The sequence below is a fragment of the Haliaeetus albicilla genome, chromosome 1 (genome assembly GCF_947461875.1).
Source record: "Haliaeetus albicilla chromosome 1, bHalAlb1.1, whole genome shotgun sequence".
NCBI classification, from domain to species: domain Eukaryota; kingdom Metazoa; phylum Chordata; class Aves; order Accipitriformes; family Accipitridae; genus Haliaeetus; species Haliaeetus albicilla.
This window is the reverse complement of record NC_091483.1, coordinates 42,261,437-42,279,357: the sequence shown is the minus strand read 5'-3', so window position 1 is coordinate 42,279,357 and position 17,921 is coordinate 42,261,437. Positions and strand designations below refer to the sequence as shown.

The following is a 17,921-nucleotide window of genomic DNA, read 5'->3' as shown; positions in this document are numbered from 1 at the left end:
AAATTTTAAGACTTCATGGAATTCTAAATTATTGCTCTTTCATTTAAATTATTGTTTGTATAACTTCACAATTTTTTGTAACAGCTATGTTTTCTTTTTATCTTTGCATTTCCGTGATTACAAAGTTTTCAATTCCCACATTTTTGCTGGAGCAAATAAATCTTGAATATATACTGTACATACTTCTGATTGACAGTTGTAATTCAAAATTAATAATACATGCTTTTGGTTTTTAACTTAACTTTTGGAGAAGTATGGAAAACCCACTAGGACATAGTTCATTGTTGAATCACGTGAGAGGTGGGCAGTATCTTTCCCATAGCTGGGAAAGGCTCTGTTACTTTTTGTTTCATACAAATAATGGCAGCAGAGCTCTGCTCTGTGTGTCATTCAAACTATGCAAGAATGGTTTTCTATTCAGGTTTTTATCAGAAGATGCAATAACTTTAAACAAAAACTTAAATAAATCAGTGTTTAACATTCAAGTTGAGCATTTCTGTGGTCAATCCTTCCCAATTTAGGCTGCTAAAGTAAATCACATTCATATACACATTAGTATAACTGGATGGAAAACAGTTTTCCAATATCACATGTCTTACCATTTCCAGAATGATGTTGTTCTGCATGAGAACAAATGTGAACCCTTCAAAGCTCCCAGCACAAGTGTCTTCTCTGGGCTTCAGCAGCCTCGGTTCTCTTAGGCAGACTAAGGATTTATACCTGACTTTTGTATATTCCAAGGCATTAATCATTGGATTGTTGGCTATTCTCACATGTTCTTTTTCTATCCAGCTCTTCCTAATATAGTCTAAATAGTCACTTACTACTTGCATATATCGAATACAATTATTAAGGTAGTAATTTCTTGCAGTATCTTTAAAACCCAATGCCTGGCAGGACAGGCTTTACAAACATCACAGCATGTACATGACTAGAAGAACAAGTTCAATATTAAGCAAATTGCTAGTAGAAAGATGAAGTTAAGAATTTCAGTGATGAGTGAAAAACAGTGAAATAAACATTTTAATAAAGGGCATAAGAGACATTCTAAAAATGACTGAACTAGCATCTTTGCAAAAATGTCTGAGGCATCTATTACAAAACAGAAGAAACCATGAAAGAAAACTCAGCTGCTGAGGAGTGGAGACTGAAGTGCCAAACAATTCAGTTCAAGAAATAGTATCACTTTCACAACCAGTATGAACACGAGTGTTTTAGTTATGGAAGTTCTATCAACTCACACAGCAATGACTTTGATACATATAAACCAGATTAACTCCTTATCTTTAAGCAATAATTTAATTATAATCTCAGCTTTTCTTTACTGAAGTTACATATAAACTGCTTGATATCTTTTAAATTATGTTTATGATTAATTTCTTCCATGTATTATTTAAAAAATAAGATTAAGACTTTTGAATACCTTTAAAAAAACCCCAAATCTCAGAAAAAACAGGAAACAATATAGCCATGTTGAAGGAAATACTGATTATCAACAATGTCATAAACTGCAAGAAATTATATCTTACTGCTTTTCACTTTTAACAGGTATTCTTTTTACAAAATTAATATCCACCTTTCATTTTCACTGAAAAAAAACATTGTCAAAGAGAACTGGGTGAGATGGAATTCAGGAATTCTGTTCATTCTCCTTCTTCACAGCATGCATGATGCATGCCCATGCAGAATACTACTTCTCACAATAATGCAATGAAAAAATTGTTGATCATTCTACAGGGGCAGGTATTGCTGTGCTAATTTTAAAGGTGTCAAACATGTCACTTCCTACTGGCTTCTTTTGAGTTTACGTTAATGGATTAACTAGAGAAAGAAGACTACGAATACCTACAGTTGCCCTCTGCATCTGCAAGAGAGAAGCATGGAATAGAACGACTCCCACTAAGCTAATACTCTTTCTGATCATTGTATATGACAGACAGGAGTAACACTCCAATACAAAGAGGGTAGAACAGTAGCCAACTGAAGAGAAGCTCTCCAGTCAGAAAATTCTGGTACCACACTGTAGTCACATTGAGTCTCCGAACCTTGAACTGATGGCTTGTTACAAAGCCAACTAACACCACATAAGTAGGTACATCCAGTAACCATACAAGCACCATCTTCTTTTCTGTTACTGCTTTAACAGACACATGGAAAAATAATAGTAATACTAAGCCACTTGAATGGAAGTTCTTCATTTGAAATCATGGACATGTTATATACAGTTCTACAGAACAGTGTCCTGCCTTTTTTGCAGACATTCAGACTGAGGATTATGAGGCGTTTAAGGCAGCACTTGCTCACATGGGCTGCATTCTGATTCTGAAATTAATATTAACATTTAGTTGCCTAATTTGAGAGATGCAAAGTATGTGAAGATATGATACATTTATGAGGACACTTCTAAAAGCTAATCTGTGCATTACACCAATATTGCCTGGAAAAGTCCAATGCATGCTAACAGCTCAACTTCCTCAAATAGGTAACAGCAGCAGAGATCAGAATTGCAGAAATCTGGGTGGTTTTGGTCTCAGTTCAACAGTTCTTCCTCTCTTGTCTACAGAAACTCATGTTGCTAACAAGGCATGATAAAATATTGTGCCTTTTAACCATATTTAGCATTACTGTCTTTTAAATTCCATGTTAACAAAATATCTGGTATTGACTGCTTTCCCAGTTAATTCTATATATGCTTTTCTCAGAAAATTCTGTATATCATGACATTAAACTGTGTTTTAAATATTCTCAGCACCAGACTGAGGCAACTAAGTTATGGCTTAAGGATTACTTAAGTATCTGTAACCACAAACTGAGCATTTTGTAGGACTTTGAAAACATTTTTCAAGCCTGAAAACAACTACAGTAACTCTCTGTAGCATGCCAGCTCTTGCATTGGACTGAATTGTGGTAAATCATTATTTATAGGTGTTGGTTACAGCTTCCTTGCCAAGGTGCAAATGTATTTCATACTTCAAGAAGGTACTCAGTCTCTCCTTCTTATTAACAAAAAACCCCAAAACTCAGAAACCAAAACAAAAAAAAACCCAAAACCCCAACCTCCCCCTCCCCAACAACAACAACATCCACCAACACCTCCCCCCCCAAACCAGCCCATCATTCCCAAACTCCTTGCAATTGCTTTCTATGTTGGCTGAACAAACTATTCAGAGAGTTCACAGATAAACCTGTTAAGTACTATTTGAGTTAAGATAAGCTTGAAAAGAAAAGGTTCTTTAGGAAATTTAAAATCAGAGTTAGTCTTCATCAAAATTAAAACTCACTAATTATATTCAGAAGCTTCAAGCTTTCTACATAGCCAACATTAAATATTTAAATAATTGTAAAAAATGTTATAATAAACATATTTGCTGTTATGTCATTGCTAATATATGCTGTTTCTATCATCAAATACTAATATTCTATGGACTGATACAACTCCATAGCTGAGTTCTCTTCACGAGGGATCACTCTCATGGTTGAGATAGCTACTTTACTACTCAGCTAATTTTAATGCAATTATTTTGTTAGCTTTGGTTTGGGATGGAGTTTACCAAATGCTGAAAGATGATTTCAAGTCTCTGCAGCCAGACATTGCTTTTCCTCCTCCTGTTAGCACCCTTTCCCTTTCTTATGTTATCACTATGCTTGGGAGCAAAATACTTGACTGAGGGGAAGGCAAGATTACCATTTCTGACAGCAGTATAGACTTACAGTGGCTTTGGCCAAGCAAAACATGTATCTTTACTGCAATCAAGATCACTCTCTTACGTATCAAGTGTTAATGGCAAAATATAGGACTCAAGTGCAATTGCACTAGGGATTCCAAGGTCATCAATTTGGACATCAGCAACTGAAAGGATTCTTGTAATAGCATCCTTCTCACATCATGGTATACAATGTTCACCTCTGTTTATGTGTTGACTCTATGTTTAAAAACAAAACAAATTTTGCAGAAGTAGCAGTAAACACTATACAATGGGAAGTGTATGACACAGCTTTCTTTATCTAGGGCAACCTCACTTTTGGGAAAGAAAGCTCTGGGGTGAAATTTGTTTTTTAATGCTGTGCTGGAGCAGCTATCTCCTTTCTTCACAAATGGGTCTTGCAACAGAAGTGCTGGGTACAGGACCACCTGGCTCACTCCACATCACCTGTCATCTGCAAGTTGCCATCTTCAGCAACCTCCCTCCCATACATGCAATCACCACCATATGTATTGTTATTCCACCACTGCCTGTCTACTTCTTCCACTCCTCCTTCTCTTCTACAGTTGTCAGAGACTGCTTAGAATGACAAAGAGCAACAGAAGGAAAAAAGTGGTGGGTGCAGAAAGGGAACCCTGTTGGTTTGCTGCCTCAAGCATGTGTTTTTGTGTGTTTAAAATCAGCACACGATTGCTGAAAGAACAGCATTTTTATATTTTGCAAGTTATCCTGTGAAAACATCTAATTAAGAAATGACCTTGCTAGGTTTGAAGACCATATTTCATGCTTTGTCTTAAACACATCACATTTTTATAATTAATAATCCCTTCTGATTACTGACGCAAATGAAATAAAATAGCATTTTAGTTCCTTTGTCATACTCCAAAAATTTTTGAAGAAGATGCAAAAGAGGAGCCTGCGCAGTGCTAAGAGCAAGCTATGTTAACAGTCAGCATAAGATCACTCTTGCATAAATAAGGTATCATCACAAACATAAGGTAAAAATGTTACTACAAATTTTTCCACTTATTTCTCTCTCTTCTCCTTAAGCTTTTCATTTTCCAGTTTTTAATTATACAAGAGCCATTGTAATCTGGCTGACAGCAGAATAAGTTACGTTATATGTAAACATAATGTAAGAAATAATACAAACATTACACACCTGAATATCCACTGACTACACAAAACCAAGAACATTCAGAATAAGGATAGCTAACCAGTGTTGAAACAGGAATAGCATGCAAGAATCTCAGGCCACTTTGACATTTAGGTACAGTGACTAAGAATAAAAAGCACTGAGCAACAGCCACTACCACTTATTTCTTTTTTATGACTTTATCTTAAATCTTTCTGTAGAATTTGGTATATATAATGTACTTCCCTTTGACGTAGCACTATGAGAAAGAACACAGTTCTCTCTTGTATTGAGCTCTTTGGGACATAAATCACAGCAGTAAGAGGATTTTTCAAGGGACAGGAACAGTCCTTGTCCATTACTTGTCTAACACTAAATTGCTCCAGGCAAAAATCTGCTTTCAAAAAATATCAAGTTTATAGGAAACAAAAAACAATCAAAAAATACTCACAACTTTGGTTTGGCAAGCACAGGTGGTGGCTCCTTTGCAGGTGAGAGCAAGACAGCTGGAGGTGGGATGGATTTATCACCATTTGGCTTGCTGTTAATCATTCCATTTACTCCATGAATGGGATGGATGCCATTTGTTTTTTCCTCAGACAAATTGAGCTGTAGTTGAAGGGCTGTCACACCAGATCTCAACTCGGTGTTGTTTGTTTGGTGGGTCTCTGTATGTTTCTTAGGAGGAAGCTCAAGAGAGCTAATTTCAACTGGAGGAAGCGGTGGGAAATTATGGAAATCATCACTGTTGGATTCTCTTGTCAGTGATTCATGACTAGAGCTTTCTGAGTTGGCTAAAAGAAATAAAAAATAACGTCTCTCCGACAAGTCATAGACAAAGTACATGGTACATGGTACATACATGCAGTATTTTTAGTTTGTTAAAGATGAGATCTCTTTGGTTCTGTGCAGATATTTTTCTAGTCCTCCTGTTGATAATTTATGATGAATTAGATACATGATTGGCTACTCATTTTCTGACTTTGCCCCATGCAAAAGGCACAATAAGGTACCTTATGGATCCCTCTAAATCTGTTTCAGGAATCCAGCTGCTGAGACTGGCAGGTACGGACAACAACAGCTGAAACAGCATTTCCTCTTCCTGGACTCTCAGCATCATTTAAGAACAAATTAAAAATGCTGAAGGATGTATGTATACATGGCATGCTTGCAACGGCAGCCAGGCTAGTGCATTCCACAACAATATGTATGTAAACATATTACAAAACTAAACACACCATGTCACAGTTTATTATTTTACAAAAGTCATATGCCACCTTTGGTAGCATAATTTCATCTGCTTTCATTTTGCCTCTGCTGCCATCTAGTCTCAGAACCCTAATGCTTAAAAATATGCCAGGTTTGTGGCAGACACTTTAAAAATGTGTTTTACATGAATAAAAATATTAAACTAGGAAATGAGCCAATAAAAACATTCAGTTTTCTTTATATGAATTTTCTGAGGTTGGCAAAACCCTTGTCTTACAGCAGCCCTTTCTACAAGGGAAGCAGACTGATAACGTCACAGGTAAATTAATTATCTAAGATCTCTGATTAAATATTCCTGTTTCCCTTCATCGCGTACCTGAGCAGACAGTTAGTTGCGCACTGCTTGTTACTGAACCATGTTCATTTGTTGCTGTGCATGTGAAAAGTCCTGAATCTTCAGGAAAAGTTTCTGCAATTACAAGGGTACATATCTCTTCTGGAAATAAAAAGAAAAATAAACTGCATCATAAACTATTTAAAGTACCATGTAATGTTTTTGCATTATATGTTAGAAGGACACCAGAAAGTGCTCCTTATACAAAGAAATGCTGAGAGAACTGCAGAAGATCTTCCAACATAAATGGCTTTAATGAAAATCACTTTGTATCTAAACCAAGTAAATTCACCAAACTAAGTTTTCAAATGGGGCCTGTCTTGAAAAGTAATTTTGAAGTCACAATTCTGTGCAGTCATTTCATACACTCAGTATCTTCATTTTTATGCAAGATAGTACTAATTCATATGAATCAATATATTGGTTTCCATACGCAATTAATACTTGCAAGCTCTTTTTGGGTCTCCAAATAACACCACCAATATGCATGTCATGTCATTCCTTCTTTCCCCAAAGTTTTCTGTATTTAATGCAACACTTCAGATCAACTCCCACTCCCAGTAAAAACAGAAAGTATTTTGTCATCACTTCCAGTTAACATTTCTGTATAAACTGACCAGAATTAAAAACTCTGGATGCACAAATATTGCCCTTATGCAGAGTTTGGGAAGATAATTTCTGTCTCTGTCTGCAAAGCAGTGAGAATGGATAAATTGAAACTATAGGACAAAACAGCAACCCCAGAAACTCGTCAGAATGCTGTGACACAGACATATTTTGTGGCTGTTTGAAATCTGTTCGTTCTACTTTGATAGCCATAGTATATGCTTTGATTATACCAGGGCCTCAGTCAGAAAACTTGTATGAAGGCTGGACTGTTCATATTTCAGGTTGGGTCTCACAGTAATGTTTTCTAAATCAATTCCATCCATTTATAATGGGCACATTTAATTATCTAGGCATATTTTTTCCAGATTTTTCGAAGAAGTCACTTTATCTCTACTTGTAAACAGTATTCTAATCTTTTTAAAAATTCACTGCATAGCTAATCTAAATAATCCTAATATTTACACAACATACCTAGATAATTTTAGACCTGGACAATGTTACATCGTGGGTTTCCTTAATTAAATAGGAGTTTCTTTTGCTTATGCTCATTTCTTGTCTCAAAATCAAAGCACGGAAGTTTTATAGAATTCAGCTTCATTAAAAAAAAAAAGGCATTTTGCATTTTGGACATTTACATGGAATCCCAGATATCATCACAAAATCAATGGAATATAGCTAATAAAAACAAACTGAAAAGTGAGGAAAAATATTTCATACTCCAATAACTTTCACGTGAAAATTATTCTGTAGAAGAGGTTCAGTAAAGTAAGCTTCAATTCTTTTAGTTCAAAGAAGGAAACATTTTCTAATAGTTCTTTTTTTTTTTTTCTTTCCTAATTTTCATTGTGGAATGGCAGACCATTGTCTTGTTTAGACAGCTAACACAAAAATTATGGAATTTTTCCAATTATAAATTACAATGCATCCAAAAACTTCCTATACTGGAAATGGGCTAAAAATGAATGACTAACTAAATATTTGGCACAGAGTTGTTTTTCAGACAGCAGAACATGGGGGGTTTTTTTGGCAACACAAACCAGTCATTCCGTGTAGCTGCAAGAGGAATGTCTGGCAATACTGTAGCAGGTTGGATCTTATCTGACCCAGATGAAGATTAATGACTCATGAAAGGTCTTATCAGGAAAGTAATGGGTAACACAAGCTAGTTTTTGAACTACTGAGATCAGCTTTTTTTAGAGTCTTGGTGTGTCGTAAGCAGTTGAAGCTATATTGTTAACCACACGTGCGTACTCCTGGATTGAACTGACTCTGGGGATGTAATCTGATACATGCAGCACACTAGTTTCCTGTTCATTTAACAGCAGAATTCTGAAAGCTGGGTATTTCAGGACTGCAAAAGAAAATCCCTCCCACCATGCTGAGAACTGCTGTTTGAATGAGGGCAAAGTTACTACAAAATATAACCAGCAGAATTCCTATTTTCCAAACAGCAGAGCTAATTAATGCATAACGTTCTTTCCGTTTTTTTAAGTATGTAAAACGATCACATGAGAAGAGCTGATCTTCACTCTTCAGTGATGGAAAAATTCTAATGGATTCTTCCATGATGTGGTTTGTTTACTGAGGCGGTATATTTGAAAATTATACATGGTAAATTGAACTAATCCTGGTAAAATAAACTGAAAGTAAATTAGTGATGAAAATAATCAATTTAAAACTTGGTCTTCTCAGCCGGATGAGCAAACTACAACACATTTGTGATCAATCATGAAAAAACTGGCTAAACTGAAAACATAAAAAACCCTAAGAGCTAATCAAAAAGCAGCTTGGGCAAAAAGCATGTGCGAGCAACACATTGCCATTGCCTTTATTAATTTTTGCCCCCCCCCCCCCCCCAACCCAACAATCACTGACCTCCAGGTCCTTGCTAAAAGGCTTACTACTGTGGAAAGCATAGAAATAAAATACTAATTTGACAAAAGAAATGTTCTTTAAAGATTTCCATAACACACTTTGGATGCATAGTGCTCTGAGTATTTTTCTAGCTTTACATCCAGATTTACGTAATCATTTTTCCTTCTGTTACTATGCTAAGTAGAATCTGATGATTTGAAGTAAATAATGTCTGTTCTACTTCCCGGCAATCATCAACTGACAAATAATTTCATCACAAAAATGTGTTCCAGAAAGCAGCTCTGAAATGCTGTTCTCAGGGCCTTAAAACATATTTAACACTTGACTAGATGAATACAAAAGCATTCTGTTCACTGAAACATGTAAAATGCTTAGGCATGCAAGTACTTGACTATTTTGCCAGTTATTTAGGAAAAAAAGATTACATTTTACAGAGTAATCCTTTCCCTTAATGGTTCATGAGTCCATTAGGAAGAATAATCTTTGGTAAGACAGAAAACCATTGCATTTTAACAAATTTCATCACGGACAACGTGTTTACTTCAGAATGTTTCTATGTATTATATAAAAGTTAGAGTAGTTCTTATATCTGCACCTTCATCTCCAAATATGATCATTAGCTTCCTCCACAGTAATGCACATACAGTCCTGGGAAATAAGTACGGTCTTTTATTAGTAGTTGTTCATTATGGTGCAATGAACAGAGCTATTCCTATAAGATGTAGTTTCAAAGCCATAAGTTTTCTGCCACACAAAGACAGTGGGTAGTCACAGTGGTGGTTTCCTGGTAAAAATCCAACCAAACACAACCCTGCCATCTTGTAGACAACTTGGCTCTTATTGTCGCTCTTGTTCCCTTAGCCATCAGAAGTTTAACTACAGTTTAACGGCAAAGCAATATGCCCATCAGGTAACTTCTCATTTAGGTATCTCTGCATCTTTTATATAAAGAGAATGGTGAAGTGTGAAAATAAAGAACCACTGAATATGCAGAGTAGCATAATAGATGGTAGCATTGCAGACCTGTAGATGCCTTAACTTGGAATAACACAATGGAAAAAGTATTTAATCTACCTGTTTCTGATTATCACTATTGTATACACATTTACCCAGTTAGGCAGCAGTTCTGGCTTATTCAATAAGCTTTATGCCACTCAAGAAAGGAAGAGACAAGTTTTAAAAAGATATACAGAACTGACTATGTTTGAAGATATCTCAAACAGCACTTACAAAATACTAAAAAGAAAACTGAACAACAGCAAATGTGATTGTGGGCAATATAATGCAGTTTTAGGGTAAAGAATTGAGGTTACAGCATATGTAATGAATATCCAAGGCAGCTGTTATCTAACCAGTTCGGGTACAATAAATAAGAATACTTCTATGGCAGCATGGACTTTAGTCCCTAAAGCAATGTTCAGGTTCGAGGAGAAATTAAGCCATTTGTCAGGGTCAAGGAAAAGTTTATGCTAAAGTTTACACTAAGGCAGTTATGATGCTGTAAATAACTTCCAACTAGCTGGCTTAGGTAAGTCACGTGTATACATCGAAGCTGAAATCAACGCATTCAGCAACATAACTGTGATGATTAATGTACCCGAACAAGCTTTAAATATTTACAATTGAAGAGGAATAGCAGCAATTTTTTTTTTTTAAATCACATAGTACAAAAAAGATCAGAGGTTTACTTTGAATTTGGAAGCATCAGCAAACAAGGACAGTCACAGCAGACTTAAGATGGGGTCACTGACAGGACCAGAATTCTGTAGGTACCTTGGGAGTGCAGAGTGCAATTGAAAATGTAATTGACAAGCAATAGCATGTAGATTGATCAGACCACCTTTAAAGAAGGATAATTTTAGCTTCTTTTCAGTTTTCCTCTTCATTTGGCATCTTGAGCTATAGCTCATTGGAGATTGCTCTCTTCAAGCCCTTCTTTGCTGCTCAGATGTGAAAGAGAGCCAGACTCTTAGTCATAATTCTTTTGTTTTCACTAAAAAAAATGCAAGAATCCAACATGCATGCTGACCTACTGAAGTTTCTGTGGTTTGCATTTCATCAGCTACCAGAAAGCTGATTTTCTTGGTGTGGGAGGCAGTAAGGATTTCTGTAACATCTGCCATATATTTTCAGTTTCAAACATTATGCAGAAATAGGGGGAGATTTCTAAGGGAGTTACTTACTAGAGTTGAAACTGGAACACAGCAGCCAAACAGGGAACAAGAAAGCACAATCCAAGAAAAGTGATGACTATCTTTTGAGATGTTTTTGGTGAATATACACAGTATTATGCTTGGGAAAAAAAAGCATGTATATGTGGCAATTCCCTGGCAATTTAAGAAAAATTACTTCATATAGTTTTCTTCTTACATGCCATTAGACAATTGTTTTAATGTAATTCAATACAGTTTGTGGCTGTCTCCAGACAGCTGAGTAATGGTCAAAATATCAACAGCTGGCAAACGATTCCATGAGATTTTTCATTCTCAGGCAGCCTGTTCTTTGAAGGATTCAATCAGCATAAAGTCAAAATGTCCAAGAAAGAAGTACAGAGCAGGTAATTTGACAAACCGTGATGTTGGCTTTAAGTAATCTGACTAGCTATTAATTCACAAAGCAGTCTGGAGAGATTTGTGATGTAAACCGATTTCTGTCTAGACAGAAAAAGGAGTGCAAAACACATTAGGGTAGATAGAATGTACCCAAAAAAAGCAGCCAAAACCCCCCTCTTGCTTCTTAATTTCTTACCTGTGTGAGCTCATGGAACATTTTTCTTTTAAATCATTAGTCCCAACCTAGCAAAGGATAACCAAAGTTTTTGAGTACTATAAAGTGATTGTTGATGGTTGGACTTCGGTTGACAACCAGCAATGAAAGTCACACTATGTCTTGTTAAGAGTTTATGTAAAATTCCATGGAAGTTGTACACTTGGAAAAATTTTTAGAGATCATGTCCATTTTTCAAAATTCTGAATACTTATCTAGCACAGGCATGTTGGTTTCCCTATCAATCTTGCACACATATTCACCATCTGCTCTGAATAGCAGTTGTGTGTTTGCTTATGAACAATTTCCTCTGCAGGTATAGTATTGTCTGGCTTCTTAGAGTATGAAGTGCATCACAAACCAGTGCTGTACCTATTATGTTTCTGGTACCCACCCAGGCTCCTGTTGTAGAAATTTTAAGATCCTTCATGACATCCTAAAAACCAGTGTTACTTATTATCAGTATTACTACTAATACACAAAACACTGCTCATAATTTATGCCAAAAGGAAATATTTACATTTTGCCCAAACTGTATTTACATTCCCTTTGCATGCACAGAGTCAATTCCTACACAAATAAACCAATAAGCGTACTGTCATTAATTTTAGTGGAGAGTAAGACACTGCATATTATTTAACAGGGCTTAGTAGGAACTGATACATGCACAAATCTTACAGGGATAGTACTTAGCTCAATGAATGCATGGAGAAAAAAATACCAAACTGAAACTCTTTCATAGGTTTTGGGTAGCAGGAAGGTGCTTATAAATATATATATTACAACAGAATTACAAGCATAAAAAAAACAAACAAAAAAACGACAGACTGCTGTCAGGCATTCACTACTGTTATGTCTATTAAACTGCAGCAATACAGATACCAAAGTAGTTTTTTGAGATGCCTTCCTACTCTTGCCTTGCCACCTACCTTGAAAGTGGCATGAGATACCTTGATATTAAATAACTTTTCTGTACCTGTGAAAACTCAAGAAATGCACCTTTCATGTAAGGATCCATTCCCTAGTACTCTTTGGAAGGCTTCAGGTATCTTTTCTCAGCATCTGCAAGCTAAGCAGACACAGAAAGGACAGAATTCAGCACCATCAACATGATGGCGCAGGTATGTGAGAGGGCTGGCAAAGTGATCATCTTGGACTCCAAATCCCACCTTCTATTTCTTATTTCACGTAGTAGTTATGAAAGGAAATCATTAGCTTTGTGAACTATTATGAATATTCTTACTTATTCCACAGTAAAATCTGTCAGATAGGCTATAAGAAACTTGCAACTAACGATACTGAAAATTACTTAGCTGTCCATGGAAAAAAAAATCTTCTAGCAAGAGGCATAATATACGATTTCCTTTGTACTCAACTATTCACACAATGAAATTTGAGCCTTTTGTCTCAAGCAAACAAGTGCTTCTCCTTTCTACTAGATAATCCTACTCTAAAATATTTTGTTCACCTAGCATTATACACATTATGTTGCCTAAAGAGAGTGAAGGGGTAAAAAAAGATTCCCAAAAATAAGCAAACATTATTCATGATTATGAATTTTGACAGAACAGTTTCAAATTAGATATTAAAAAGAAAACACCTAAGATATGCTAGTAAATCATAGAAACTTTTGCATAAAGTTTCAGTCCTTTCAGATACTTTCTATCATGTTAAAGGAGAGCGTGAATGCAGTTCAAGTGACTTTGTAGAAAAGAAGCTCCTAGTAAGAGCTATATACTAGGTACTATTCTCATAGCATCAGTAAATTAAATCTAGAAAAGATGTTGTACTTGGACTACTTCTCTGGGAAGGGGAAAAAACTCAACCCATTGATCTGACTTTTTTTTTTTTAAAGATGTCAAGAAAACAGCTAAATTGGGAGACTTATTTTGTAATAGATATTCCAGAAGAATGTTCCAAGAAAGAAACAGAATTGAACATATTTCAGTACAAATCTATTCTCCTTTGTTTCTTTTCATAACCAAACACTTGGATACAAAAAGAACCAAAACTCTCCTCAAACTGTTTTGTACTGTAACTTACAATTTCTAAACCTTAAAGTTTGGGTTATGATTATAAGCTACCAATAGCCCATTGTTAGCACTGGGACATGTTTTAGTTCCTCATTAGAGGTTAATTTGGTTTTCCAGCACTCTTCTTTCCTTCACATGGCTCACATTTCAAGCCTCCATAAACCAGATCATTCAGTCATATGTATTCTAGGCATCAGCTGTTACTAGAGGTGATGATGCTGCACACCACAATTAATAATACCTGTCAGGATGGAGCATGCATGAGTGTGTGCACATGCACACGCGCATGTATGTGTATACATATGATTGTTATATACCTATTTTACTTCATGACCATTTTGTGAAGCAGTAAGAAAATTAGTGAATAACTGGCAAAGAAAAGCAGAAGCTTTCTCCCTCTTCACCTCCTCTCCTTTCCATGAAAGCTAAGAGAAAGCTGCATTTCTCCTAGGAATAACCCTTCACTGCTTTTTCCTAGTGTGTATCCTCATAGCCACACTGCTACTTTACAAACATCACTCAGCTGCTAAGTCTGTTCTCCCTGCAAAGACTGGTAATTCAACCCCTTAAAGTTTAAAACACTTCCCCATTGCTAAAGTACTTTGGTTCAGAGACACTCTTTGGGAATACCCAGATGTTAGATAGAAAATTTTTCTCTTTTATCTTTTTATGTCATAATTAAAACTCTCTCCAAATTCAAGCATATTCAAGCACAACCAGCCACCCTCTTAAAGCAAGGCTCGGACCATATCACTGTCTTCTCTTCTACATGCTGTACTTAGAAACATTAAAGAGAACAACAAACATTCTCAGTCTTTTAGCATCCACTTACTGTTCAAGAAACTACCAAAGCATATAATGATGTATAATTGGAAAATGAAGCAGCGAGAGAAAACCTGTAGTTGGAAGAACACTTTTTGCTCGCTGAAATCTAGGACTTCTATCTTGCAAATAGGCTAGAAAAATTCAATGATGTGCCCTTGTTTTTGAGGATCAGCTTTTACTTGCATTTAAGACACTTCACATCTGCCAAGCTAGATTGGCCAAACTAGTGTTTAGTGGCTGGGTGTTATGAAACTCATTATGAGCACAATTTGGGTAATGGAATTTTGTGGGATTTATTCTTTTTCCTTAGTAGCATGCAAATTGCTCATTTTCTGAGAAGGAAGTTTGCTTCAGTTTAAGCTGTGAGACTCTCCTTGCTGGTCTAAATGGAATTTACTGTTTAACTAATAAAGGAATTGATGTAAATGACAGTGTAAAGTATGGAAGGTGTGATAAAGAAACATTGTCTTTAAGGGGGTTTCATATTACCAATGCTCAGCAGAAACACTTTTCTATTTATGGCTTCAATACAAACTCAAAGAGCTAGTGAATCAAGAGATTATTTTTTCATATGATTCTTACCAGGTTCCGTTGCTGATCGTGGCTCTGCATATCACATCATAAGGAGGGGAAACAAACAAGAAAAATAGTATTAGAGATTACATTAAGAAACAACAGTATACTGAAATACTCTAGACAAGTACAGAATCTGTGCAGACACATTACAAAATAAGGAAGACTTAAATTGTCTGTTGGTAGCAGTAGTTTAATTACTACTTCTAGCCACTATAATCACTGAAATGTGAGGAAGAGAGGACTCTATCCAAAACTCAATCCTGACAGGCTAATTTCATGATCTTTCCCCAGCCTTTATCAAAAGTAGCCACTTCAGATTATTGCCTTACTTTTTTGAAGAATTCTGAAGTCTGGAGAATCTTGAATTTCGACACCCTGTCGAAACCACTTAACATGAATGGGAGGGGGTCCTCTGACCCTGCATTCCAATACTACAACTTGTCCCTCAGACGCTGTGGAGTTTTGTAGCTCCTGAAATATAACAATCACAATTCAAATGAACTGGGAGCATTTTACAGTCTTAAAAATACTCTTTTCTTTCCTTTGTATTTCAACTTTATTTTATTGTGTCATTACATTTTTGCAATAGATATTTTCTGCGAGCTGTATTTTCACTCTGATTCAATTTAATATATCAGCTATATAGTTAAAAATGACCGAATAGGTTACCTTCACATACATTCTTAATATGACCAAAGATGGAAAAGGTGTGGAAGTATTTAATTCCTCAGACCATCACAAGCAGATAGTTGCAGCCTGACCTTTCATTTTTCATACTTCTTCCACAAAATGAAATGAAAATTCTGCAACTAGCTACACATCGATTGACTTGGTCCTGAGAGAGTAGCTGTGCTGCTTTCAGGTCAACCTCTAGAATGTGGAGTTGCTTTTCCTCTGAGCCATTTATAACCAACCAAAATTAGATGACACAAATATGATTAGGATATCTTAGCTTGTGTATGGATAACTTCTGAGACAGTATTATGGCTGTAATAAATTCTTACATATATCTGAAAAAATTCAGGAAGAATCTAAACCTTTGATGAAGAACTACAGTGAGAGAGGAGAAGCACAGTACTTTTAATAACAGAATTGACAGGGGAAAGCCACTATTTTTGCCTTTGTTATCCATTTCAAGATTATAAATCAAAGAGTCTTTTTAACTGTACTGGCCGTCTCATTCCCTTTCCAGTTTATTAACAAAGTTTTAGGCCTTGATGCAGCAAAGCATTTGAAGTCAGGCCTAAGATCAGAGTCATCACTAGTTACTATTCATAGATCTCTAGTTAATCAAATACGTAAGAATTTTGTTACATGTAAACCTAAATATCTTCGGGTTGTTCCCTGAAGTTTGTATAGAAAGAAATTTGCATCAGGAAGCTGGGTAACTATATTTTTTGTTGTTCATATCTGGTTCATTTCTTCTGTAATTAAAATTGTTTTGGTTTGTTATGTCCCAACTGGCTTAAGCCAGTTAATAGTGGATTCCAGGGACAAGAGATATGAGGATTTGGAAGTAACAGTGGAGTTTCGATTGCTTTGGTAGTTCCTGAATGAGTGCTGGATTTCTCCTATTTCCCACTCTTACTAGGAAGTTACCTGCCTCCCTACCTTGCAGTAACCACATTCTCTAACCCCTTGCACCTCCGCTATTCACTGTCTTGTGATACCTGCAGTATCAGGGCAGAATTATGAGGGATAGAATCAGACCTTTCCCGACATGTGAAAGGGATATGGTAGAGCCAGGCTAGACAGTTGTGGAGAACAGGGCTTACTCTTACTTATCTCTAGGCAAAACTACTTGCTGTTCCATATTAGCTTTCAGTCAACTGTTTTTCTGAAGTAATAACCAGAAACCTTCTTTTCTTCAGTTTGACTTGAACAAATGGTGACTAAATAATAGAAATAATAGTTACTGCTATGGAAATGACGGTTTGAAGGTAAAATGAAAATCATATTTTCAATTAAAGTTGTTTTTTAGAGATTAGGGAAATATAATATCCTTTTTTTTTTGCTGTTACCTAATTCCCAGTTCTAAAGTTTCATTTGGGATTAATGTGATGATAAATATGGACTTAAATAATTACTTAAGAATTACTGAATAAAAGTTTCCCTTCTAGCAAGTCCATGCCTTACATTTTACAAGACTTCCCAATGAAGAATACCTGAACTGCTTTAACTAACATACCTGCATGGATTTTTTTCTAAAAAAAAAAGTAAAAAGGCCTGTGTTATTTGTTCTTGTCAGTAGATAAATTATTGTGAATGAGGCTTTGTCATGACTATGACATGTAATTGGTGCCTACCTTGTTTTACTTTACAAAGATTTCTCAATGGAGGACAGTCATGGGGATAAGACAAACACATATAGAATATTCATGCAATTCCACTAGTGGTTTTAATAGGGTAGAAGGTGTATGAACTTCGTTGTCGCAGTGGAAAAGTATTTTCTTAGGAAGTCATTAGTACTGAAAAGGATAATGAAAACTGTAAAAGTTTTAACACGATCAAACATTCCTGCATTAGGATATATCAGTTCGATATTTCCTTCTGGACTACAGGAGTGTCATATAAAAGTCATGATGGATAAAACATACCTTTGTAAAAATAGGAGCAGAATAGATAGGCTTAGATCCATCCACACGGTGCAGGTATGATGTAGGGCTTTGAACCTGCAAAGCAATGCAACAATGCTATAAACTGGGAAGAATATTGGTTTCAGTAATTTGGCCTGCATATGCAGTATGCAATAATGCAAACTCTCAAATGCACAGTCTTATTATGGTGTTCTCGTT

General features: G+C 35.8%; 1 protein-coding gene across 7 annotated transcripts in view; it reads right to left on the bottom strand.

Moving 5' to 3' along the window:
- PALLD (palladin, cytoskeletal associated protein) overlaps positions 1-17,921 on the bottom strand; it is a 208,325-nt gene that overhangs the window by 113,620 nt on the left and 76,784 nt on the right. For all 7 annotated transcript variants that reach the window (XM_069786624.1, XM_069786635.1, XM_069786646.1 and 4 more), the window contains 5 exons: positions 17,724-17,798; positions 15,456-15,597; positions 15,133-15,156; positions 6,425-6,544; positions 5,291-5,633 (listed from right to left, as the gene is read on the bottom strand). In XM_069786624.1, coding sequence (XP_069642725.1) covers positions 5,291-5,633; positions 6,425-6,544; positions 15,133-15,156; positions 15,456-15,597; positions 17,724-17,798 — 704 coding nt within the window. The remainder of the gene's footprint in view (positions 1-5,290; positions 5,634-6,424; positions 6,545-15,132; positions 15,157-15,455; positions 15,598-17,723; positions 17,799-17,921) is intronic.